Raw genomic sequence first — 26,188 nt, 5'->3', positions numbered from 1 at the left:
TTTCTTTCATTTTTAAGTTTTTTCTAATTTTTTATTTTTTATTTCAAAAATTAAAAAAATCTTAAAAGAATCATTGAAAACAAAAAATGAAAAAACCCACTGCTATATGGCTTCATATTTTATTAATAAAATACATCAAAATCATATTTTCTACACTCATATATTACTGTATAGAGATTTAGGAAATACTAGTTTCTAGTCGTTTACTTGTGCGTTGCATGACTATTATAAAATTAAGTAGATAGATACAATTTAATAAAATTTTAAATATTTAATATTATTTTATAATTTTAAAAAAATATTAATTTATTAATTCTAATATTATATAAATTATCAATATAATTGATATTACTATTTTTCTAGAATTAGAAATTATTATATAATTAAAGATTAATTTATTAATAGATATAATATTTAAAATATTATTTTCTATAACTAAAATCATTATCTAATTAGAAAATTAATTTATCAGTTAATATAATATTAAAATATAATTAGTATATGATATTTTTTAAAATAATCATTAACTAATTAGAAAACTAATCATTATCTATTTAGAAAATTAATTATTATATAATTAAAAAACTAATGTATTATTAATATATTATTTTTTAGAATTAGAATGAGTGTTTAATTAGGAATATAATTTATTAATCAATAAATTAATAAAAAAACTACAAAATTACATATAAACTTGAGTTATGGAGTTCCATAATTTAAAAATAGTACACATGTATGAATGTGAGAATTTTAAAAATGATATTCTATTTCTTAGTTTTGAAAAATTATGTTAAACTTTTCTATTTTCTTATATGACACATTTTCTAGTGATTACCAGTTTGAAATTTTATTTCAATCTCCTCTTATTACTGAAAATTTGTTCTGTTAATATTACTCTTTATTACCACTTCAGGATTATTTCAAACTTTTGAATATGAAAGATGGGTTCTAAATTGGAGATAAACAGCTTGTGCAATGGTTTCCTTAATATATAATTAGACGTCCTTATTTTCCTAAAGGAATTAATAGAAGGCATCAAACGAAGAGTTTCATAGCAAAAATTGGCAATGGGATAACACTGAGTAAACTCAAAATTAACATGTCATATATAAAAAGGCAAGCAAACATGTTCGTCTCAAAAACACTCAGGAGAGTTGCAACCAAACATTTAATTTAAAATGTGATCTGGTAGCTGCATTAATATTCCTCCAAATTGCTAAACATAAATCTAAAACTACAAAAATAAACTGATATTTTGTAGCAGACCGCAACTATGATTGATCAAGGGGCAACCACAATGCGCCCAGCCACTTGGTCAAGGTCCCTTTGACCACTTGAAGTGATTCTTCTTCCACTGATGTAACAAAACAATTGAAATATATACATTAGAAAAAAGTTGGCTCATAAAGAATGTAAGAATGGAGGGATGCGTATGGAGATGGACTTTACAGGAGTGTAAAATAGAAGGCAAGTACACATCTACCTAAGCGCTTTAAAGTTGGAGCAAAGATCAGCGGACAACATATAGTTGGCTCATAAAGAATGTAAGAATGAAGGGATGCGTATGGAGATGGACTTTATAGGAGTGTAAAATAGAAGGCAAGTACACATCTATCTAAGCACTTTAAAGTTGGAGCAAAGATCAGCGGACAACATATCGTTTGATAACAAGGTATATTAAGGAATATAGAGCTTTACCCCTTTGGGTCAATGTCCACAATATTCATGTTCTGCAATTGTTGAAGTATGTGACGAGCAATGGCGCCACTACTCTTGCCAAAATGAGGTGGACGACTTCCATTCCTCTTGCTCCCCCCATAAATTCTACGGAAGGCACCTACACCAAGCCCTCCCCTCAAGTAAATCTTTCTTGCCATAGAAGCTGCAACCAACAAAAGGTATCAAGATACAAGCAAAAAACATTGTAAGGTGGGAATCATACATTTTTACGAGCATCGGACCAGATAGATTGCATGTGTTCATTTGGAAGAACAAGAGACCCACCAGCTCTAACAAAGTACCAGTCAGGGTCATAAGGTGCAAGCTCCTTAAGTGTACCGGTCTTCACAATATCAGTCCAGGGAGGCAACTCAATCTGAAATCCAAGAGATGTAAGAAGACTAATAAAAATTAAAACCATAACAAGTAAAATTAAGCAGCTTATTACTGATAAAGGCAAATCACCCTACTCATTAACTCAAAATCCAATCACCAAAATCGAAATTTATCCAACAACATAAATAGCAATCGAACAAACACTAGTCTAGACATTGGCTCACCAATATTCAAATGTGACCGAAAGTAAAGTTCATCCATACTGCTCAGAGATACGACTAACCCACCCACATCAGCAGTTGAGTTGTACTGTAGAAAGGCCATCATAGGTATGAAATTTTACAAAATACTTTTTGAGGAGCATTCAAGAATTACAATTTTTCTCCCGAACTCTTAAAGATACATACTCATTTGCTTCTCTATCTATCAGTTCATTCCTGCTCCAAACCTCAAAAAAATTCAATGGTAGATAAAAAATGTACAATATTTATTCATGTTCCACTCTGCTACCGCCTTCTCATAGTCACAACAATGTCTACTCTTTTAAAATCCTTAATAACCCTCAAAGCAATAGTCATAAAATCAACAAATCAAGTTCACAATTTTTAAAAGATGTTAACTTTAAATCCAGCTCCAAATCATATACACCCATTGAAATTTAAACCAATCACAAACAGATCCTGGACACGCTATACAGCACATCAAGACTCCCAAACTTTATACAGCACATCAATAATCAACCAAACGAAGAAAATATTTAGAAACAGATAATTAATATATTCATCAGGAAAAAAAAGTACCTTGCCAGATCGCTTGAGATGGGCAGCGTAAGCCTTTACGAACTCGTGAGGGGAAACGTCCTTCACAGTTTTAGCAGTCGCCATTTGTTGCAGAGACTCTAGTTCAAGCTAATTTTAGCAGTCGCCTCTGTCTCTCGCTAGGGTTTCTAATATGTTGCTGTAGCCGTTTATATCTGCAGTCACAATTAGGACATTTGCATTTTCTTATGGGTTGACCCAGTTTAGATTTTGCGGGTGGCCTTTCTGGGTTCACATTGATGGGCCTCGTTATGCAATGAAAACCTCATAAAATATTGGGGTCAATATTTCTTTTTAGATAATATAACTTGCCATTTTTTATGACAAAATTTACTTTTTGATAATTTTAAATATTTATTGATATATTTTTATATTTTAATTATTACTTCTAATTATGATATTTCAACAAACTCAATTAATTAAGCTATTGCATTATGATGATATTTTCAATAGTTACAATACTAATTCATCAATTAATCTTAATTTCTTAATCATTGAATTCAAGTCTAACAATATATCTTAAGATAAATAATTTTATTATTAATTAGTTTTACACTCAGTTAATAAATAATTTATCTTTCACTATCTATAGAGTGTGAACTTCTATATTTACATTTCACTTGAGTTTTTATTTTTTTTGGTTCAATGTTAAAGTTTCTAGTTTTTTCATATGTTCATTCATAAATATCACTTTTTATCTATTAAATTCAAGTCAAAATAATATATTACATTTAATAGAATATATGAACATTATGTAATATTTACTTTAAACGTAAGGCTTGGTATTAAGTAAAAATTGAAGCAAGAGGAGTGAAATAAAAAGAAATATAGATTTACATAATTTTAATATCAAATCAACTTTATGAAAGTAAATGGAAAAAAAAAATCTAAGAGTTTTTTAAGAAAAAAATTTATTCCAAATAAAAACTTACTATTTATGAAAGGCCTAAATGCTATTTTAATTACGATATTTATTGTGTTTTGCATTTTAATATGAGTTTTCAATTTTGACATATTTGCTCACCTACTTAATAAAATTCAAAATTCGAATCACCGACCAAATTTTCGGTTATTTTTCGTCAACATGTCAAGCAATTTTTGATTCGCTACACTATACTGTCAGTTTCATTAAACATGTCAAAATACACTGTTTTTATTTGGGATATCTAAAATCGAATAAAAAATAATTCCAAATTTCTCCTAAAAATCCCTAACCCTAAATCAGTTACTCTTTTCTATAACTTCAAATTTCTATTTTATAAGTTGAAAAAACCAAAAGCTAAAATAGATTAGTGTTTATGTTTCGCATATTGCCCTTTTTATAGTTGGTGTTTGAAAGAGACTACCATTATTGAAAGGGAAAAAAAGAACTGAAACTCAAAGCAGTCGCTGCAAAGAGTTGTGGTCCCAATTGATTTGTTTTATTGTGACAATGTTAAACAGATAAGGGCCTTATTTGATTTTTATTATTATATTATTCCTATGTATTTATGTTTATCATTATTTTAATATGTTTTTGTAGAGTTTGTCTTGTTTAGAGTTAACAAATACCCTATGACTTTGAATAGTTTGATAGCTTTTTATAGTGAATGTTGTTATTTAACAGATAACATAAAGGTTTGTTGAGAATAACATTATGCATGTTGAACTTGTGATGAGACTTTTTCCATTTACTTTCACTATAGTGAAAAACTAGTGTTTGTTGGTAGTGAAAAAGTTTATATTGGTGGCGAAATACGACTGAAGCATGGTATTGGTCTTGATAGGTTTGGCTATCTTGATTTGGAAGATGAAGTGGGTATTAGGAGTGAGAAATAATGATGCATTTCAAGTTATACATGATGATACTGGCGTTATGGCAATGTAGGAATATGTTTCCAGAGGGCATGGGATGATAAACTTGTTTGTAGAAGGTAAAGGGGTTGTATAGAAGATAGTGCCTAGTAATGATGAGACAATGGTTGGTAATGAAGTTAATATTGTGAATGAGGCTGAAGAAATTGAATTGGAAGAGGAATATGAAGGAGTTGATGTTGATGTGGCATTAGAAGATGAATGTGACACTGATGAGCCTGTTGTGTGTGAATAACCTACAGAAGATAACTAAGAGGGTCTGGATTATAATCTAATGGATGAAAGTGATACTGATGACGACCTTTCTGATCATGACCTAGCTTCGGATGATGAAGAGTATATGGAAGCTAGGTAGAATAAGGAAAAGTTTGTAACCTTGTAGATGAAGCTGCAGAGAGGATGAACATTCTAAGTGGCTTTGTGAGAAAGAAAAATGATGCGAGGTGTGATAATAATAATGAAATACATTTTGATAAGGAATGCAATCAGAGTACAAAAACTTTAAAGGTGATGTTAACTTAGACTTAATAACTAATGAAGATGCATATGAGGAGGAATCAAAGAGGAGAATGAAGAAAAAAAAAAGATTACTTATGACCCTAAATATGATCATAAGGTACTAACCTTTGTGCTAGGGATAAGATTTGAAGATGGCATGAAGTGCAGACAAGCTGTCCAAAGACAAGCAATCTTGAATGATCACAACATATAAATTATAAGGAGTAATAAGAACTAGTTGGAAGCTAAATGTGTTATATGTTGTAGGTGAAAACTGTATGAGAGTATGATACCTAAGAAAAACTCCTTTGCAATTGAGACATATCAAAGGGACATACATATCATAGAGAAATGAAGAATAGACAAGCTACTTCAGCTTGGATTGCAAAAGAATATCTGAATAGATTTAGAAGAAATACAAATTGGACTATTAAGAACTTAGAAGATGATGTTTTGGAGAAGTATGTTGTTCAACTGTTAAAATGGAAACTGTATAGAGCCAAATTGAAGGCACTAGAGATCTTGAGAGGATCAATGTTTGATCAATATACCAGTTTGAGAAAATACAAGGTTGAGTTGATTAGGATGGATAAAGAAGGTAGGTTTGACTTTCTATTGGACAATGACACTATTTTTAAAGTTTTCTTTATTGGTTTTAGTGCACTTATAAAGATTTTCTTAAAGGGATGTAGAGCAATTATTGGCTTCAATGGATGTTTCCTGAGAACTTTTCTAGGTGGAGACTTGCTATATATACTTGAACGGGTTGTCAAAGCCCTTCAAAATAAATTACTGATTTTTCTAAACTAATTTATAGAAATAGTGAAACCAGGTCGAATCCCAAGGGAACCAATATGAATAGCTTCTCAAAGTTAAATAAAAATGGGGAGGATTTTGAATGTTTGAACCAAAATTATAAATAAACAGAAAATAATGAAGGCTGAATATTAAAATAAATAAAAATCAATCTTAACAAATTTTCCATTTAAGAGTGATAATTCCATCCAATTGTAATCATATGATCATAGGCTTAAATATCAATTTTTCTATTCAAGTACTTAGTCTACTTATTCAGAAAAGATGTAACAAGTGTAAATTCTTCTAATATAATTGACTCAAACTCAATATCCAAATCAAAACTTACCATTAGTCAACTGGGCACGATAGCGTTCCATATCAACTCAATGATAGCATTAAGAATAATGAGAATGACTAAATCAATATTAATTAATTGAGATAACTGCAATTGAATTAATCTTGTTCCTTTATTTTTCTAGAGCCTATCATGCAAGCTATGTAATTCGAAAAGGCCGCAATCACACACACATAAGCCAACTCCTTGTTACTTGTGTCAATCGTTCATGACAATTACAGATCACAAACTCAAAGTTTAACAATAGAAAAATCAATATCAAATTGAGTCGTGAGTTCAATCAATTTCAAAAATTCATAAATAATAAAAATAAGGAATAAAGAATACTTGAATTAAAGAAGAATTCTGTTAAGCACAAAGCCTTACAAAATCACAATTGGAATTTATTCACTCTTGAATCAGAAACTAAAAACTTAGCCACACATAGTGGAGTAAAAATTCACAAGAAAAGAATTGTAGAGAATAAAAGAAGAAAAATAATAAATAATCAAAGCACTTTTCAGCCGTTCCCTCTTTATAGAACTAGCCTCCTTATGTAGGTAGTCAAACCTAAACCCTAACAAGATAATCCTTATCCAAAAAAAAATAAACTTCATATATGATCTTAATCCTATAAGGAATGATAAGATAAAGGATAATCTAAACAAATAAAAATCCTAGATAATATGGGAGTCAGTTTTCCTTATCCAGCACTTTCAAAATAAAGAAAATAACATAAAAGTGGGTCCACCATAAATTTAACTAAAATTTGAAATTCTTTTCTACAAATTCCAGTAGCTCACAGATTGTAAGGCGTGGTCACGCCTTATTGAAAATGACCTTCTACATAAATTTTCGCTCTTCCTCCAAAAAATTTAGTTTTTGATAAGTGATGCTTTAAAACATGTCTTTAGGCTGAATTCCACTCAATCCTTGATATTTTACCACCTAGATCAGAATAAACACAATTTTCACAATTAAGCACATTATCTAATCAAAATGTAAGGGCATTAAACACAATAAGTATAACTATTTATGATCTAATGCTACTGCCAAGAATGGGAACAACCAGATGTTCCTAATTGCTTGGGCAATAATCAAAGTAGAAAATAAGTTTTTCTAGTCTTGGTTTTTAAAAATATTATTTGAGGAATTAAATATTACAGATGGTCTTGGACGAACTTTTGTGAGTGACCAACAAAAGGTGCATGCTGTTAACTTCTTATTCTTCACTCTTTTACTAGTTAGTTGCTTTTATTTCAAATACTAATTGTGCTTAACATATTTAATACAAGGACTCATCAATGCAATTAGAGAATTGACACCCTATGTTGGACATAGAAATTATGCCAGATATGTATACTGTAATTGGAAAAAAAGTACAAAAGCCAAGCACTTAAGAACATGTTTTGAAGGGCTGTTAAGTGCACTTATGAGGCTGAGTTAAAGATAGCACTTGATGATTTGAAGGCAGAGAATGAGGGTGTATACAGAAATTTCAAGAAAGAAACCCTTCAAAATTTTGTAAGACTTTCATTTTTACCATACCTAAATGTGATATGATAGATAACAATGTTAGTGAAACGTTCTATGGTTATATAGTTAAAGCTAAGGATAGACCTATAATTTATATGCTTGAGGACATCAAAACTGCATTGATGGAGAGGCAACACACAAAATTGATGCAAATGAGTGGTTCAACAGACACTAATTGTCCTAGGATTAGGAACAAATTAGAGCAAAACAAGTATAACAGTAGGTTGTGCTTTTCCAAGCCAGTTGTTTGGGACAAATTCCAAGTAGTGATAAGCGATGATTAGTTTGTTGTAGATTTAATAAATGCAACTACATATGTAGATCATGGGATATAACTGGTATACCATGTGCTCACGCATGTTATTTTATACACTTCATGAAAAAAGACCCTGCAAACTTTGTTGACCCTTATTACACAATAGACAAATATATTGAGATATATCAGTATGCATTAGAGCCATTAAATGGCAAGAAGATGTGTCTAGATGCCCTTGGCAACCCAATCCAGCTACCCCTCCTTTAGAAAAATGCCAGGGAAGTAGGAAATGGCACATGAAGAGGAGCTTAAGAATGCAACTGAAATTGAAAAAGATTGGCATACTAATGACTTATAAAAAATGCTTCCTAGTTGGCTATAACAAGAGGAGTTGTATCAATGACAGTTGAAAAACCACCTAAAGTTAATATGAGGAGAGGAAGACCATCAAAGAGAGGTAGTGGACAAAATGCAACAACTTCTGCAGGCTTAAGTATAACTAGAACCAGTACAGTGGTGGGGATACAAAGTGAGACATCAAGAAAACAAACTCATAAAATGACCACTAAAAAACAGAACCAAATGCCACCTCATGCAAGCTAAGTGAGCGACAATCTATTACAGCAAAAGAAAGAGCATTGGTGAGAAGTGAATATGGTATAAGGATATTTGAAGAAATTGAAAATATTTACATAAGGGTAACCCCTATAACCAATTCACGAAAAATATATATCATAAAGACATGAATACTAAAATGAATGTTTGTTTTTACATGTCTACAGATGCCACATGATAAAAGAGTGAATGTAATACATTCTGCAAAAGGAGTAGCAAAGGCATCATCAACATATGGAAAGGCTTCTTCATTATCAACAGCTCCACCAAATTATGCAAGACATAAAACATCTTCACAACCAACTCAGAGTACTACAAAAGATAGACGTATTGCAAGGGGTATGAGAGGAGGTAGAACTTCATCAACAAACACAATTGAATGCAATATAGGGACTCAAGAGACTAATACTTAATTGGGCAACACTTGTGTTTGTTTTTGGACACGGTCGATAATTATGTATTTATGTTGCTAGTCAATTATGAACTAGCAGTTCATATGTATTTATGGCATTAAAATTTGAGTCATGTACTGATTTTTGGGAGCTGCTTATAACTTAATTAGTTCTTGTTTGATATAATGGCTTAAATGGCCAAAACTTGATTGACTAACTTCAATATATAGATGTCATTTTGTGTCCCTTTGTATTGTCCCATTTATAAAACACATAACTTAACCGATCAGTGTAATTAAGACCAAAATACAAGTCATAATTGTAATTACTTCTAAAATAACAGTAGTATTAAGACCAAAACAAAAGTCATAATTTTATTACTTCTAAAATAACAGTAGTACATAACCACTCAGTACGCGCACTATATCCTAACATAACCTAGAGCAACATCAACATAACCTAGAGCAACATCAACTTATCTCTGCCACTACTAACTGCTTTAGAGAATGTGACCACAAATAAAACAAGCATTATTATCATTAAACCATCTCTCATGTTTTTCCATATTCTAATTTCTTGCTTTAGCATTTTCTTATCCTCAATTAGCTGCATTCTCTTATGATAGAGTTGTTCAAGCTTGTTTTCCATTTCAACATTCTTCATTGTGAGCTCATCAACTATTTTAAGAGCTTTTTGGTGTTGTTCATTCTTTTTGTCCAGCTCAGCTTTCTGCATGTCTATTTTTATTAGAGAATAATTTCTCTATTCAGCCTAGCATCTTAGTTACTCTTGTAGACTTATCCCCTTTGAGCCTTCAACTTCACAAAACACTCCTTCTGAAATGGTGGAAGTTTCGGATTAAGCTACTCAAAAAATTTACAACCGTCATGCTTTCTAACATGGCATCCAAAGAAACATCTTGCAGGATTCTCATCATTCTATGACATCAACAAATCAACATCCAAATTGTGACCAGTACAAATGATTGATGGTGTGGAGCTTGTATACGATGCACACGAGCCTGATTGTACTGAGTTGGGGGTTTGTGGGATTCTAGCCGACATCATTTGATTTGGGTGTTGGTATTTGATTTTTCAAATCTTATAAAATTGATATGAGCAAATGGGCGAAACAAGAGTGAAATAAGGATAGTATTCGATTTTAGGATTTCTTAATATTCGATTTTAGATGTCCTAAATAGAAACAGTACGTTTTGGCATGTTTCTAAGGTGTTTAATGGGGCTGATAGCCTGGTGTAGTAAAATAGAAATTACCTGAAATTGCCTGACACGTTGGTGAAAGACGACCAGTCGGTGATTTGAATTGCAAATTTTATTTTTGTATAATTTAATATTTGGGTCAAATTTGCCAAGGAACCAAGCTTGATGTTCTCAGCCAGGGTGAGGCATTGAGTCTGGCCCAGTTCTTAAACAAGAACAGAACACACATATGGGAGAAGAAGCCAGCTGTATCCATGTCGGGTAATTAAATGAGGTAGGAAGTGTAAATGGGTACCATGGAACATCAGAGATTATACGCATACATTCATTATTTGCTCTCGACGGTGCCATGGAAACTATTCAATCATTTCTGATAATTTAACAACAAAGAGATCAGGAGAAACTACTACAGAGTAGTAGTAGGTGCTTCAAAGATGCTTTAACTTTTTTATGGAAACTTCATACACCCACAGCTGGTTTTTCACTAATTTCACTGTACTTTCAAAAGAAAAAGAAGAAAAAACAGACTGAAGTTCTCAGCCAAGGTGAGGCTTTGAGTCTGGCCCAGTTCTTAAACAAGAACAGAACACACATAGGGGAGAAGAAGCCAGCTGTATCCATGTCGGGTAATTAAACGAGGTAGGAAATGTAAATGGGTACCATGGAACATCATAGATTATACACATACATTCATTATTTGCTATCAAAAGAAAAAACAGACTGAAGTTTTCTCAAAACTGCAACTAAATTGGTTGCATCATGTACACATATTGAGAAGAATACTGATGGGCAAAGGGAAAAAAGAATCATGACTTGACGAGTAACATTATTTAGTGATTAGAGGTCTGTAATGGAGATAGGTTCTGTTGCCTCACTCCTCCTGGTAAGTGAAGGTGCTCATGTCGTTCCACGACAGACAGCTCTTTATCTTCTTATGCTGGGGTATGTGAAATTTTGGTTCTTTAGGTATTGTTGGAAGCTTCGTTGACCTTAATCAAACACACAAAAACACATTCAAATAAAGCACTTTTCATTTCAATCAACAAGCAAGGATACACAGTACTAATGCAGTGCAGACTACTGGAGAACATGCTTGGAAAAGAACTATCAGGTAAACATATACCTTCTGGGAATGAAAGGCCTGTCAAAATAAGGCATTAGCTGTGCTTTTGGAACTAGCTCCTTTCTCAATCTGCGTATTTCTTCCTCTTCTGCCAACTGCAGGAGGAAAGAAGTGGAGATGTAAATCTTTTAATCAGTATAGTCCAGTAGCATCAACTCAGTATCTTGTTTTTGCATTTTATTTACCTTTTGCTGCCTCTCTCTTTCCATCTTGTATTGCTCAAACAAGCTCATCTTCTCCGCTACCTGATAGCGAACAAATTGCCAATGTCAACTCTCTTTTTCAAGGCTTAATGCTGTCATAAAACTCAAATTTCGACCATAGGAGAAGGTATTTATTCCTTTATGGTCAAGCTCAATCCCCTGAAATCAGCAATAGACATTTTGCAGAATTTGTAAAATAGGTCAACAACTACCTTATGGTCAAACTCAGCACGCTCCACTGCTCGAACATCACTATGGAGCTTAAGGTCCAAAGTCTTGGTGCTCTCTTTTACTGGAGGTTTGATTAGATTCTGAAAGTACAGATCAAGCTCAAGTAGGTGAACTTTTATACATACAAAAATATGATCAAAAGGTCTAATTGGGTAGTTCCTTTAAAGTACAGATTCATACAGAAGACAGTCGTTTAATTTTGTTCACTTCCGTAAAAGTTACACTTACTCCTTAAAACAAAGTAGCATGCAGAGCAAGATAAAAGTTAAATTTGTTTTCTGTCTAAAGTTTATTCTATTCGTTTTTAGCAGTTAAAAATGCCCACCTCTGGTTCATCTGTTGTCCAAGGAAGTCCTTGTGCAATAGGTATCCGCTGCTTCTCCTCTTCATTCATCATTTCCTGTAACCTTTTCGTGAATTCTTCCTCCTTCAGTCTTCCCCTTTGCTACAGTGACAACGAACACAACACACAGGTTTAAAATGAACGAAATTCACAACAAAACAAGGTTATCATTCCATGAGCAATTGCAGTTATAGAATATATACCTCAGTCCTCAACTTAAATGGCTTTTGGCATGTGATTTTCATCTGCTTCTTCTTCCACCTCCTCCCACCCATTTTTCCACATGACTCCGCGCTCTAAAATGCAATAGAAGGTGACAAAAATTAATCAGCTAAAAGACCATAGAGACACACACTAATTAGCAATAGCGGTGAAAAATCTTACATTTCTTCTGCTTCTCCGACCTCCATTGGAAGTCCTGCTGGAAATACTACCTTGACTGCTATCCCATGATGAGGAGACAGAAAGCCTTGAATCCAGACCAAGATTCTCAGAAGTCAGAAACAAATCCGAAGGGCATAACGAAGAAGGTGAATCCTGCCTTTCGAGTACCTCAGGAGGATGGAGTTCAGGCACATTAGGAGGCTGCAACCCGGGCAATGCCCATTGCATTGCTTTCTTTTTGCTCTCCTTAATGTCCTCCTCCTCTTTCTTATCAGCTTCTTTAGGTAATGTTTTTAGACGCTCAAAAGCCTCAACTAGATGCATCACAGCACCAGAACCAGGTTCAGGCATGCTGTTTCTTGCAGCTTCAAGAAACCTATCTCTCCTTCTTTTAATTGTAGAAACACCCAATTGACCTGATTGCCCACTCTCACTCAAACTTTGGTTATCAGTGTTATACACACAGTCACTCTCATCCTTTTGAGCCATAAATCCCTTCTCTATCTCCTTCTCCTCCTCCTCCTCCTCCTCTTCAACATCACATTCAGCTCTTTTAAGATCATCCATACCCTTTTCTTTACCCAAGCTTTTGTCTTTGTCTTCAATGCAATCTCTATTCTTAAAAAACTCCTCTTGTGAAGCTCTTAATGTCTCATAAGCCACACACAAACACTTCTGCATATTACCTCCAAATCTAGCTTTGCACTTGCAATCCACAGTCGGATTTGAATCCGAATTTAATTTTTCGTTCTTCGAATTCTTCTTTTTTGCCACCACAAACTTCCTTTCCCTAATCTTGTTTCTAGGAGAATAGAGAACCACATTCTGAGCGGCAATTGGATTCTTGGATGCAGATTTTTGGGCTTTTGCTGATTTTGTCAGTGGAGAAGAACTTGTGGGTTTTGAACCAGGGATTGAATATGAAACATTAGGGTTTGAATTCTCAGATATTTTGGAGATTTCTTGAGTCTTGGATTGAAATCCATGTGGATCTTTCATCGGAGTCAATGATTTTGAACTCTTAGTGATCAAATCCATTGAAAAAGCAAAAACCGTTGAAGACGCAATAGAATCGCAGAGAAAAAGAAAATATGGGTTTTTGTTTGTTAGATGAGAAAGTAAATCGGTTTTCGTTTGTTTAGACAGAGAAAAAGTGGAGATCAAGAGGGAGAGAGAGAGAGAAGTGGATTGATCTTTGAGAGAAAAAATGAATGAAGAGGAAAAGGGGAACGTTAAAGGAGAAGGGTTTTGGACGCTCTTCTCTGTAACGGCTAGTTTTGGTGGTGGTGGTGGGGAGAGGCGTAGGATTATTATTTGAATTATTGTTTGGTTTTTTGACCGTTAGATTGGCTGATTAGGGGATTAGCTGGTGGTTATCATACTTCTTATTAGCATAACCGTTATGGCTAGGGATCTATATGAATACAGAAAGTATATTTTATTATTATATATACACTTTAGAATTCTTCTCTCTCATTTTATAAATTTCATGTGGGTTTTATTATATCAAATCTCTTATGTTTGTACAAAATGAACCACCAACTCCTACATCTAAAATTAATGCAGTAAAAAGCTAAATTATAAATTAAAAATATTATTTATTTCTTAAATTCTTACTAAATATAAAATTCCATTAATCTTAATTTTTTATCATGTTAGAGTCAAATTATTAATTTTCGAGGGAGTGATATTTAATTAGTATTCAAAAAAGTTAATTAATTCTTATTTTTATATAGTCTAATTCTTAGCACTGTCTAATCCTAAAAACTTAAAAATTTTAAAACATTTTATATTTGTACTAATATTATTAAAATAGAACGCATTCTTATAGCTAGAAACATTTTCTTTTGTTATTATTTTGAAGATTCTACTCAAATTTGGTAACTAAATTAATTTTAGACTATTCTAATATTTGATAGGAAGTTTAAAATTTAAATTGTAATTTTTTTAATTTAATCATTTAACTGTATTGACTTTAAATACATGGAATTAATTATTATTTTTCTAAAAATATAAGAGAATTTTAGTATAATAAAATTGATACAACGAGCAATTTATATATTAGAGTTGAAAAGATATAATTTTGAATTTTTTACTTTTTTAGTCTCATCACTCTTTTCATCTCATATTTTCATGTTGTACATAAAAGAGCACTAGTTTTACTTTTAATAAATAAAAATATAAAATAATAATTTTTTGTTCACCTTTTAATAAAGAAAAATCAATTCATTACTATTAGTTTTTAAAAAATAAAAGATTATAAAATAAATAAAGTTAGTTTCAATAATATAATTGTTATAACTTTTAAACTTTACAAAATAATTAAACTATTTTGAAGTTTAAGAGTTTAATTATGTTTTAGTCAAAAGTTCTAAAATTTATTTATACCTTTTACCTTTTTATTTTATAATATTTTTCCTAGCTATGAAAATGTAGTTACATTAATTGGAAAAATACTAGTTTTAAAGCTTTTCCTAAATCACAATTTTGAAAAAGTAGTTAAATTAAAATTTGAAAATAACAGTAAAGAAATTTTTTAAAAAAGTAAATTATAAGAAATTGCATCAAACTCGAATAAATAAATGTTAAAAAAAATTACAAGTAAAGATAGTAAAATTGAACTGAATCATCTCTACTGAATAAACTGAATTAGTTTTGATAATATATATAATGAACCAAATAGGGGAATAAATCACAATAATCAAACCGAATAAATGAATCAAACATAAAATCACTTTAAAAATTAAATTTCATAATAAAAAAATAAATCTTAATAAATACTCAAAAATCAGTTATTTTAATTAAATTAAATTTCTGAAATATAAAACCAAACCAAACAAAAATTGGTGCGGTTCGATTTCGAAATCAGTTATTCACAAGTAATAATCATACCAAGAAACTTGCAATTTGTAGGCGGATTTTAATGAGTTATTTTGTTCACTATTTATGTTAATTGGCAATAAAATTCTTTTGTCCTTAATTTATTAATTGCCAATAAAACTTTTTGGGTTGCTAATTTTTCTTAGTTTTACAATTTAATGATTGATTACTAATAAAAGTTTATCAACGAAATATTTCTATTGCTAAATAAGTGCCAAAGAATGGCAAACTAATCATTAGCGATGGTTTATAAAGGTTTCCACTAAATATTTAGGGATCAAATTTTTGGTCGATAAATTAAATATTTAAAGATGGCGCATAATTTTTTATTTATTTTTATTTTGAGTTTTATTATTCACAAATTATTTTTATTGTTAAATTACAATGTAGAGATTTTTCCTTTGTAATATAAATGAAATACTAAACCTTGGATAGTTTAATACAATAAAAAAATTATTTTGAGATTTATTGATGGAATATAATCAATTAGTAAGTAAAAACAAAAAAAATATTCTGTTAATAACTTATAAATAGTGTAAATTGTAATTTCCATTAGAAACTGTGCTAAATTTGTGAAATAAACTTAAAAGCCAATCCTACTCCCTTTCTCATCTCTTTTCTCACTTCAAAATTTGTATTTTTTTTTTTACTTATTTTTATTTCTCTCTCTCTTATTTATTTTAATTTTAATTTTTTAATTTTTTTTATTTTCTCGTTATATTCTCAGTTCCATCTCTTTCTCTCTTTTTTTCTCGTACTTCTATCTATCTTTTTCTTTTTAATTCTTCTTTACTCCTTTTTAGTGAGTCATATAATATCGATAATAATAAATATTTATTTTACCAATTACAGATAATATAAATAAAATTTATATTTTATTTCATTGATAATATAATAAAATTTTAAAAAATATCAATTTTATATTTTATCAAAAATAAAATTTTTATTTACACCATATAATGACTCCTTTCTTTTTAACTTTTTATCTACTGTCTTTTTTCTGTTACTAGTTTTTCCAAACCCATCAATAGTAAACTGTACCCAATTTATATAAAATTTAATTCTTTATGTTTCTTCTTTTTTTTTTTTTATTCCTTATCTTGGTTTTATCAATGTTAATTGCAAATAAAGAACTCTTCAACTTCTTTTTTCTTATATTGTTTTATAATCCTTATTTATTTTTGTTATTCTTACATTTAGTTTTATGTTTATTTTTTAAGATGAAAATATCATAAGAAATTTAATGTTAAATTTTTGCTTCTTTAGTTTTGAACACACACTCATAATATATATATAAATTTTAGAAGTGTAATTTTGTTTTTATTTAAAATATATAAATTAATATTTAAAAATAGTAATGAGTTACTCACTCTAATTTTTCTGATTTCTAAAACTATATCAACGTACGTTAGCGGATATTATATTTTAAAAGATATTAAGACTTTACTAATAAAATATTCTATCAATTTTAGATTTTTATATATAAATTTAGAAGTATAATTTAATTTTTATTTAAAATATATAAATTAATATTTAAAAAATAGTAATGAGGTACTGACTCTAATTTTTCTGATTTTTAAAACTATATCAATGTTCGCTAATGAATTTTATATTTTAAAAGATATTAAGATTTTAATAACAGAATATTATGTCAACTACTGATTTTAGAGATAACATTTTAAATTTTTTTTAGCAAAATAATCGATGATATTTTAACTAATTACTGACAAAATTTTCGTTATTAACACACGAAAAGCTTGATATCGTTGATGAAGTTATACTTTTGTTGCTTGGAACAGAAGAATGTACCATTAATATAGGCTGAAGTACAAATGGATTGCCTCATTAAAAAAGTTTAGTATGTAAAACCCAAAGGAAAAAGCCATAATAAGGAAAAAGATTGCAATCAAGTACATGAAGCTTCTAGCAAAAAACATTAAAACATCGAGTCATGAATAAGAAGGTCATGAAGCCACAGGGGGACCTCATCCTCCAACCAAACTAACTCAACACCGGCATGAAGGGCAAAACAAGCAATAAAGTGTGCCACCATATTACTATTTCGTGGTAAAAATCTGAGGCTTGAAACATGAGCCATATAACTTAAATGCTGAATGTCTTGGACAAGCACCCCCGATTCGTCCATGAGACTAGCAATCCCATTGATTGAAGCAATCGCACCTAGACAGTCAGTCTCAACTGAGAAACCATATAAACCACACTCCAAAGCCAAGATCAAACCTTGACGAATTGCCTCTAATTCACCAAGCACCACTGTTCGTGTACTAGAGATTGGGAAAGCACCCGCCACCATGCAAGCACCCGATGAATCACAAAGTACGAATTCCAATCCACAAGCAAAACTATTAAATACATCATCCACATTCATCTTCAAGTGACCTGAGACCGGAGCTAGCCACCAACGACAAGGCACATCAGCTTGCTTCCTCACATCTACTGACGTTGCATGAGCATGGATAAAGCCATCATAATATGCACAAGCCCATTCATAAATCAATTGTGGAACGAATGGGGACCTCCCATGCAATATAGCATTACATATATTCTATGCTTGCCATGCACACAACAGGAACGTCTCTATATCCACCCGCCCAAAGTTGTCCCTCATAAGGAAAAATTATATCTATGAAACTATCAATTTGGAAATGCCGAAGGGAGCTGTCATATGGATTGAATGCCTAAATCTTACGTGAAAGGGGGCATCTAAATATTGCATGAACAGTGGACTCCCAAGCAAAACCACATCGAGGACAAAAAGATTATGATGGGACATGATGCGCTACCAAGTTAACACAAGCATGCAGTAAGTTCAAGCATGCTCTCCAAATAAAAATACATACCTTCGGTGGCAATGAGAGGGACCAGATGTACTCTCACCATCCTCCAAATTATTTGATGATGAGGCACTCGATGAATAACTAGACACTATACCCGCAGAATAAGCACTCTTGACCGAGTAAAAATCCCTTAGAGTCAAAGTGCCAGCAACGAGAGTCAGTATTGGAAAGCGAGGTTGTGGAATTGCAAGGATCATCGCAGCTTCATGTGCAAAGAAATAAGCCTTAACAAAATCAATATCCCAACCTCCATCCGGCTTTAGAAGCATGGACACCAATGAGTTGTTAGGAAGAGATCTTGGAGAGCTGACATGGAAACCATAAGGTATCGACAACCGATTATTCTCATAGATTCTGGTAGTGCCGCCATCCCCAATTCTCCACCGAAATCCTTTCATAAAAAGCTCTCTTCGCCATAGGATACTCCTCCAAATAAAGGAGGCATTCAAGCCAAGAGGAGCTTCAAGGATGCTTCCCATTGGAAAATACTTCCCCTTAAATACTCGAGTCACCAGAGAACAAGGTCTAGTTAGGAATCAACAAATCTGCTTTCCAATCATCACCTGATTAAACCATCTGAAGTCTCGAAAGCCCATACCTCCTATTGACTTTGGCCTACATAAGTACTCCAAAGATTTCTATGCATTTTATTACCAAACTCACTACTCTACACCAAAAATTAGCACACATTCATTCTATATCATCCAACACTGAGAAAGGTAAGTGGAAGCAAGACATTGCATATGTAGGAATTGATTGAATAACTACTTTAATCAAAGTTTCCTTACCACCCATAGAGAAGGTCTTTTTATTCCAATCTTGAATCCATTTAGCCACTCTACCCCTTAAGTAAGAAACAGAAGTCTCTAATTATGAAGGGAAAAAGCTGGTAATCCCAAGTAGAAATGTTCTTTCATTACTGCCACACCAAACAAATCCTTCACAGCGGCAATAGTTTCTGTATTAGAAGTAGGGCTCAAAAAAAGCAGATTTCTCATAGTTGAAGCTATTTCATGAAGGTGCAAATATCGTTTCAAAATAGCACACTCAGGCATAGAGGCAAGATAACAAATGAGGCTATCATATGCAAAAATAAGTGTAAAATAACAGGACTATTCCTAGCTATACACATACTATGGAGCTCACCTAACAAAACCGCCTGTGGTAGTAGAGAGGGCAAGCCCTGGGCACATATGATAAAGAGATATGGGGACAGAGGGTCACTCTGTCAAATCCCTCTTCCAGGTACAGCACCACTTGAGATCTCTCTATTAACTAAAAAAGAATACGAAACTGTCTCAACACATCGCATAACCAGAGATACTCAATGGCTGTGAAAGCCTAGCTGCCACATCATACCCTTAAAAATTTTCCACTCCACTCTGTCATATGCTTTACTCATGTCTAGTTTAGAGAAATGAAGCCCTTTTGTCCACTCTTGTGACTCCTAATCCAGTGAATAAATTCATATCCCAGAAGCACATTGTCTGTGATTAACATGCTAGGAATAAAAGCACACTGAGAAATTGATGAACTTATACTTATGATTCAATAATTAACAGAAAAAAATCAATAATATTGATAATAAATTTGTTGATTATCGAATTTGAGATCTATGTTTAACTTAGATACAAGAGTTATGTAGCTTTTGAGATTGTTAGCTAAGCATAAAAGATAGGTTTTTTAACCCCGCAGTGAATTTCCTTCAACAATAAAATAGGACCACAAAAAGAAAAGGCCAAGATGTATCTCCAACCTGCAAATTACAGCTACAAGATCTGTTAAAGTTTCAAGTTTAGAGCAATTTATTTAGTTGATCTTTAAACTTAAAATTTTATATTATAAGAAATTAAAAATTTTATTTCGCCCCTAAGTTTTTATACAACCAAATTTACCCAAATAAAGTATTTATTTGATACACTTTGAAAATATTTTAATAAAATGTCAAAATCATGTGCATGATTTCTTTTGAATTAGGATATATATGTATATATGTTTTTAATTTTTGGCTCAAGTTATTTCTATTATTTCAAAAATAAATAAACAAGTAAATATTTTTATTTGAAATTTTATTTAACTTTAAAAATATTTTATACAAACTAAACTTAAAAATAAGTATATCATTGATATTTATCTCGAAAAAGAATGCATTTTTCATATGTTGGCTATCAAGCCTTAAGAATACACTCTTTTTCTTAATTTTTATCATAATATCTAAAATTAGTTTATAAAAATTTACTTAGACTTAAATAAAACTTTAAGATAAAAATATTTAATTTTTAAATTATTTTTTAAATGAAAAAATAAAATAAATCCCTTCTAATTCTATAAGAAATTCATTTAGAGTAACTTTGATATGGTATTAAATATTTTTCTAAGTGTATCAATTAAATATTTTATGATAATTTAGTGATTAAATTTCAAACGAATTTGATTGCATCAAAAAAGTTCAGGGACTGTATGGAATTATTTAGTGTAACGAATTGGAAATGGAATGACACAATAATATAATATTGAAAAGGCAAGGAGATATTAGTATAATATGCCTAAATACAGGGTGGTGTTTGTCATTTACTCTAATAACTATGAGCCTAATCATTTTATAAAGTTTGTAAAATTTGCAATTTTTTTTCAAAATTTAACAAGTGCTTTTCTAAAAAATGAATTAATTGTAACAATAAAAAATGACATTTTTTTCTTTAAATTTAAAATTCAATAAATTTTATTTGAAAATGAGCTGAAGAGTTAATTTGCCTTTGCCCTATTATACAATATACCTGAATTAACTTTCTGATCAGATTAAACCAAAACTTTGTTCGAAAAGGTCAATTTGCCCAAAATGTCAACTATAGAAGCACGTTTTTTGCATGAATAAAAGATTATCATTTACCACCACCATTTCTCAAGGCTTCTCATCAATATTCGTTGTCACTCTTTTTTCCCCTACTACCATTGTGATCATCAGGTTGCTCTTTATCTACTCATAATCATTTATCTCTTTTATTTCATTACTACCACCTCTAATTTAAAAAATAATAATCAAATATATAAAGAATACAAACTGAACAACTTAATATTTTTAAAGAATACACTATTAAAGAAATCATTATTGAATCCTATGTGCAAAAATCAAGTCATGAACGCCCTTCTCTAAATCTTCCTAAAACTAACCATTAGTCAACCAAGCAAAAAAAAAAAAAAAAATTGATGAAGAACTATTAACATAAGATGAATGAATCAACAAATTATTTATTTCTCAACAGACATCGAGTAAAAATTAAATTCCATAAATTAAATCCCAAAATTGAGTTATATAGTGCTTATGACATCCAGACTTCAACCATTTAATATTGTGACCATTCACATAACTCATCTTTTAGTTGCACCCTTACACTCATCATAGTCTTAATTCATCGAACGAATCTCAAATTACAAATGTTTGTAGCCATAATGCATATATTTTGTCTTTGACTTTTTTTGTCTTGTTAGACTCAAATTACCTTTTGCACTTAAAACTATTGTCATCATTGAGTCATTTAAATCTGTGTATGCACTTACATATTTACTCTTTTGTTTCTTATCTGCAGGAGCTGGAGGCAAGATTTCATCTACAATAGAAGCATCTGGTATAACTGGAGCGAGTATTTCTAATGGCTTTTCCAAGTTGCAAACAACCATTGTTAGATTTCTTCTAATTAATACAAGAAGCATTATTTTCCTCGAGTTGGATCATTATCAAGATCTTTTTGCAGTCTTACCCATCTAAAACTTCTACTTGCTTTAAATTATTCGTCATCTTTAGCACTAAACTATAAATCATCTCATCATTACAGTGTCACTAACTTCTATAGGATCACAGTCAGGATCTTCAATGCTTTCTATATCATCATCCAAATAAAGTTACATGATCCGAAAAATTATCTTTTATCTTAGAAACTATTGCAACAATATTTGCATTGTCATTCCCAACATCCGTAGTCCTAACTTCTTAACTACCAACATTCTTTTCCCCAGCACTGTCATCCTAAGCATTCCTATCATCACCTTTGCTACCCCTAGCATTCCTATCCCCCATCAGTATTTCCATCTCTAATATTACTCTCTTGCAAACTCAAATATTAACTCAACTTCAATATACATAACAACAATACTATCCTCTATTAAATCCTGCATCTTCATCATGAAAAAATATAGTTTTCCATCATTATGGTTCCTATAAGTTATTATATATATCCTACCAGATTTTATCATTTTTAAATCAATTTCAATATAAGATACATAGTACTACTTAAGTCACAGTTATCAAATGCCACAATTACTCCACCAACATAAGTGACTCTTATTCCATCATCCATAAAAACTCTGCCATGGTATAGTAACGTGAATAGTTTCATTTATAAGGATAAGTTACATTATAAAAATAACATACATATTTTAAATAGAAACACTATTTTCACAACGAAACAACAACAAAGCTCTAATTCATATTTAATCCTTGATAAAATATTGTTTCTCCCATTAGACATTGAAACATATAAGTTAAAAGCTGTAAAAGCCTGACCTAGAGAAATGGTCCGACGAGAGCAGGAAGTGGACGCTGGGGCAAGGATAGGATGCATGGACAAGGAGCGGCTTCTGGCAGGCTTCTAGGATGACAACACTTTAAGGTACGGGAGTATATGAATGAATTAAAATGCATATCAAAACGGGGCGAGGAATGATTGATATTTTTAGCATATATGTAAAGAGTTTGAACTAATTACATGAGGCGCCTTTTGGTTATTTGGCTATGGCTTTATAGGAACTTCAAAGTTAAACGTGCATGGTTTGGAGAAATTTTAGGATGAGTGACCCCCTGAGAAATTCTCGAATCCGCCAAGAGGACAAACCCGTGAGGCTAATGGGGGCCAAAGCAGACAATATCTCATGTGATCTGGTTCCAGATCATTACAAATGGGATCAGAGCAGGACCCCTCTAGTAGAAATGTGGTTCGAGGACGAACCAGGCGGAAGTTAGTGGGCATCTGACAGCCTGACCTAGAGAAGCAGTCCGACGAGGCCGTGAAGTGGACACCGGGGCAAGGATAAGATGCCTGGACAAGGAGCGGCTTCTGGCAGGCTTCTAGGATGACAGCACTTTAAGGTACGTAGTACATGAATGAATCCAATTGCACATCCAAATGGGGCGGGGAATGATTGATAGCATATATGTAAAGAGTTGGAACTAATTATATGAGGCGTCTTTTGATTTTTTTAGTTGTGGAGTTATAGGAACTTCAAAGTTAAACATGCTTGGTTCGGGTTAGGATGGGTAACCTCCTGAGAAGTTCTCAAATCCGCCAAGAAGACAAAATTGTGAGGCCAATAGAGGCCAAAGCGGTCAATGTCTCAAGTGATATAGTTCCAGATTGTTATACAAGCCCTACTAAATTGTCAACATCACAATATGTAACAAATAATAAAAAGAATTTCAAATGAATTAAATAATCATTTTTCTAACTATGTAATAACCAATATTCTACTATTCCATAACTTATATCAAGCAAACACATGAATTATATTAAATAAAGAACTTATGGTAAGTACCTATTAATTTTTTATCATTAATGCGTTAACCACAAAAAGTTTCTTATCTTTTTGTTTGGAAAACCCCAACAAAACTGAATGCTAACCAACTTATATTCCAACAATCAAATGACCATCTTCAATTTCAGGACTGCAAGCAACCTTTTCTCATAAAGTGACAATAATTACATTGAAAAATATTTATTCTTTACTAGGTAAAGTTACTAAGTTATGGTTTTTATACAATTGATTTAAAAAGTAGTATGATCTAGTTCTTTTATCAAAACGGTATGATTTAAAAAATAGTATGATCTGGTTCTTTTATCAAAACATACCGTTTTGATAAAAAAATCTAAGTCAACACATCACTAGTTGTTTGCCATGTATGCAGACACTATTGAAATTTGTGACTCAATATTGTTGAAATCTTATAATAGAGAAGAAATTGAAAGAATGGTAAGTACTGTGAAATTTCGATATAATTAGACAACTTAGAGAATAATGTTAAAAATTTAAGAAATTTTAGGTCATTAAGCATTATTTACACCCAAATTTAGCATTGTCCAGGCCTAATAAATTTGATTAGGCCTATAGAGAAATTCTATTTAATTTTTATCCATATCCTAAAATCTATAGATTTTACCCAATCCATATTCTTGACCCATTAGTAAATCTTCAGCTCACTGGTCAGGAGCTAGTTTAATAATCCTTAAAAATTATTGATATATGAAAAATGAAGAAGTTTGAAGGTCGAAAAGTAGTTACAGAGACTTATAGAAGCTTGAAGCACACTCTTGTGAAATGGAGAATAAGAAATATAAGTGTCAGCTAAGAAAAAAGTGGTGTAAAAGTGAAGCATATCTGAAAAAAAAAAGTTTATGTTATGTAAAAAAGGAAGTCGAGTGAAATGTAGACAGAAAGTTAAGAATAGTAAGGAAGTGAGCAAAAAAGTTGCATTCTTATCAAAATGTGCAAAATATGAAAAATAATAATACATGTTCTCAAGGTGGGAAATTAATTGAGGATTAAGCTAAGAATGAAGAATATTCCAAAAGGATTCTACAAGCCAAGGAAATCTATAAAAAGACAAAGACCCCATAATGAGCAAATCCTAACCAATCAAATGCAAAATCATAACTAACCTAGAGTTTATAAACTTTATCTTTATTTTTGATTCTTAAATTAGAAGAGTAAGATTAATCAAGCAATCCTTCGTTGTAGTTTATAATATAATCAAACTTTCAAGTATTCTTAGCATTTAATTACTATATGGTTAGTTTTTACTTTATGCAATTAATTCCTAAAGTTTTCTAGTTGACGTTTCAATATTCATTTATAGCAATTAAGTTCTATAACTCATATTTTTTACATCATCTCTCAGCTTACAATAATTTAGCTTTATTTCTTAAGCTTATTTTTGCATTTCCATCTCATTAATTATATGTTCCTAGCTCATTATTGCATGTTCACAATTCAATTTTACATCTTGAGCTCATTATTAGCTTATCTTTTAGCTTATTAATTAGTTTTGGATAGTGATTTAACAAAACTGCATCAGTATAGCTAACAAGGTTTTAGGTTTCTTCATTATCTGCATAATCATCTAAAATTAAAAGTCAAATGGTCACGCATTTTATATTTATTACATCAATTGAAATTATTTAAAATAATCAATGCTCAACAATTAATCACACATGAAAAGGGCAAATGTATTATCATGCATGTGTATGGCGATATATCATTAGACGACGAATTTAACTTGTGTTATTTGAGAATATAAGAATAATTGAGTTCATACAAAGGAGGGAAAAAATACACACTGTAGTAAAAGGACAATGTCGATTTCATTCGGTTGCAAAAGTTTTATAATTTAGATCTTTTTAAAAAAATAATTTATAAGCTACAATTATTTATGAAAATAACTTTATTTGTAATTGAAATTGCATGTATACTTATTAATTTATTTGTTTTTCTTTCTTTCTTTTAATTGAAGTTATACTTTAATAATAAAAGCCTATTGGAGTTAATACAACAGAGTTAACAGAGCAAGGGAGAGGAAGACCTCATAGTCTATAAATGAGGAAAAACATTATTAAATAGAATTCTCTAAGAAAAATGACATAACCAAACTAAACTAAAAACCGTATCTTACAAATATATTTTATCATTTAAGGTTTTAAATATTAAAAATATTAATTTATCAATTTATTTTATTTATTAAGATG

General features: G+C 31.1%; 2 protein-coding genes across 2 annotated transcripts; both read right to left on the bottom strand.

Moving 5' to 3' along the window:
* Nucleotides 1–1,083: 1,083 nt before the first annotated feature.
* Nucleotides 1,084–3,049, bottom strand: LOC8285048 (40S ribosomal protein S19-3). Its single transcript, XM_002526048.4, has 4 exons — nucleotides 2,856–3,049; nucleotides 2,005–2,095; nucleotides 1,699–1,882; nucleotides 1,084–1,354 (listed from the first exon to the last, which is right to left on the bottom strand). Exons 1-4 carry the CDS (start codon nucleotides 2,937–2,939, stop codon nucleotides 1,282–1,284), a joined length of 432 nt encoding a protein of 143 aa, XP_002526094.1. The 5' UTR covers nucleotides 2,940–3,049; the 3' UTR covers nucleotides 1,084–1,281.
* Nucleotides 3,050–10,767: 7,718 nt separating this feature from the next.
* LOC8285046 lies at nucleotides 10,768–13,929 on the bottom strand. Its single transcript, XM_002526046.4, has 7 exons — nucleotides 12,661–13,929; nucleotides 12,480–12,572; nucleotides 12,259–12,378; nucleotides 11,915–12,013; nucleotides 11,685–11,744; nucleotides 11,500–11,594; nucleotides 10,768–11,365 (listed from the first exon to the last, which is right to left on the bottom strand). The coding sequence occupies exons 1-7, from the start codon at nucleotides 13,696–13,698 to the stop codon at nucleotides 11,248–11,250; spliced, it is 1,623 nt and encodes a 540-aa protein (XP_002526092.2). The 5' UTR covers nucleotides 13,699–13,929; the 3' UTR covers nucleotides 10,768–11,247.
* Nucleotides 13,930–26,188: the final 12,259 nt, after the last annotated feature.

This window comes from Ricinus communis, chromosome 5 (genome assembly GCF_019578655.1).
Source record: "Ricinus communis isolate WT05 ecotype wild-type chromosome 5, ASM1957865v1, whole genome shotgun sequence".
Lineage (NCBI taxonomy): Eukaryota > Viridiplantae > Streptophyta > Magnoliopsida > Malpighiales > Euphorbiaceae > Ricinus > Ricinus communis.
The sequence above is the reverse complement of the archived record's forward strand: the minus strand, read 5'-3'. Positions and strand labels throughout refer to the sequence as shown.

Bases quoted from the DNA above. Each gene is read 5' to 3' on its own strand.
- LOC8285048 (XM_002526048.4), bottom strand. From the start codon at position 2,939: ATGGCGACTGCTAAAACTGTGAAGGACGTTTCCCCTCACGAGTTCGTA. The intron at 2,096-2,855 runs GTACTTTTTTTT...CTTGGATTTCAG, and splicing joins ATCTCAAGCGATCTGGCAAG to ATTGAGTTGCCTCCCTGGAC. The intron at 1,883-2,004 runs GTGGGTCTCTTG...TGTTGGTTGCAG, and splicing joins CTGGTACTTTGTTAGAGCTG to CTTCTATGGCAAGAAAGATT.
- LOC8285046 (XM_002526046.4), bottom strand. From the start codon at position 13,698: ATGGATTTGATCACTAAGAGTTCAAAATCATTGACTCCGATGAAAGAT. The intron at 12,573-12,660 runs GTAAGATTTTTC...ATTGCATTTTAG, and splicing joins GTCGGAGAAGCAGAAGAAAT to AGCGCGGAGTCATGTGGAAA. The intron at 11,595-11,684 runs GTAAATAAAATG...TTCCTCCTGCAG, and splicing joins AAAGAGAGAGGCAGCAAAAG to TTGGCAGAAGAGGAAGAAAT.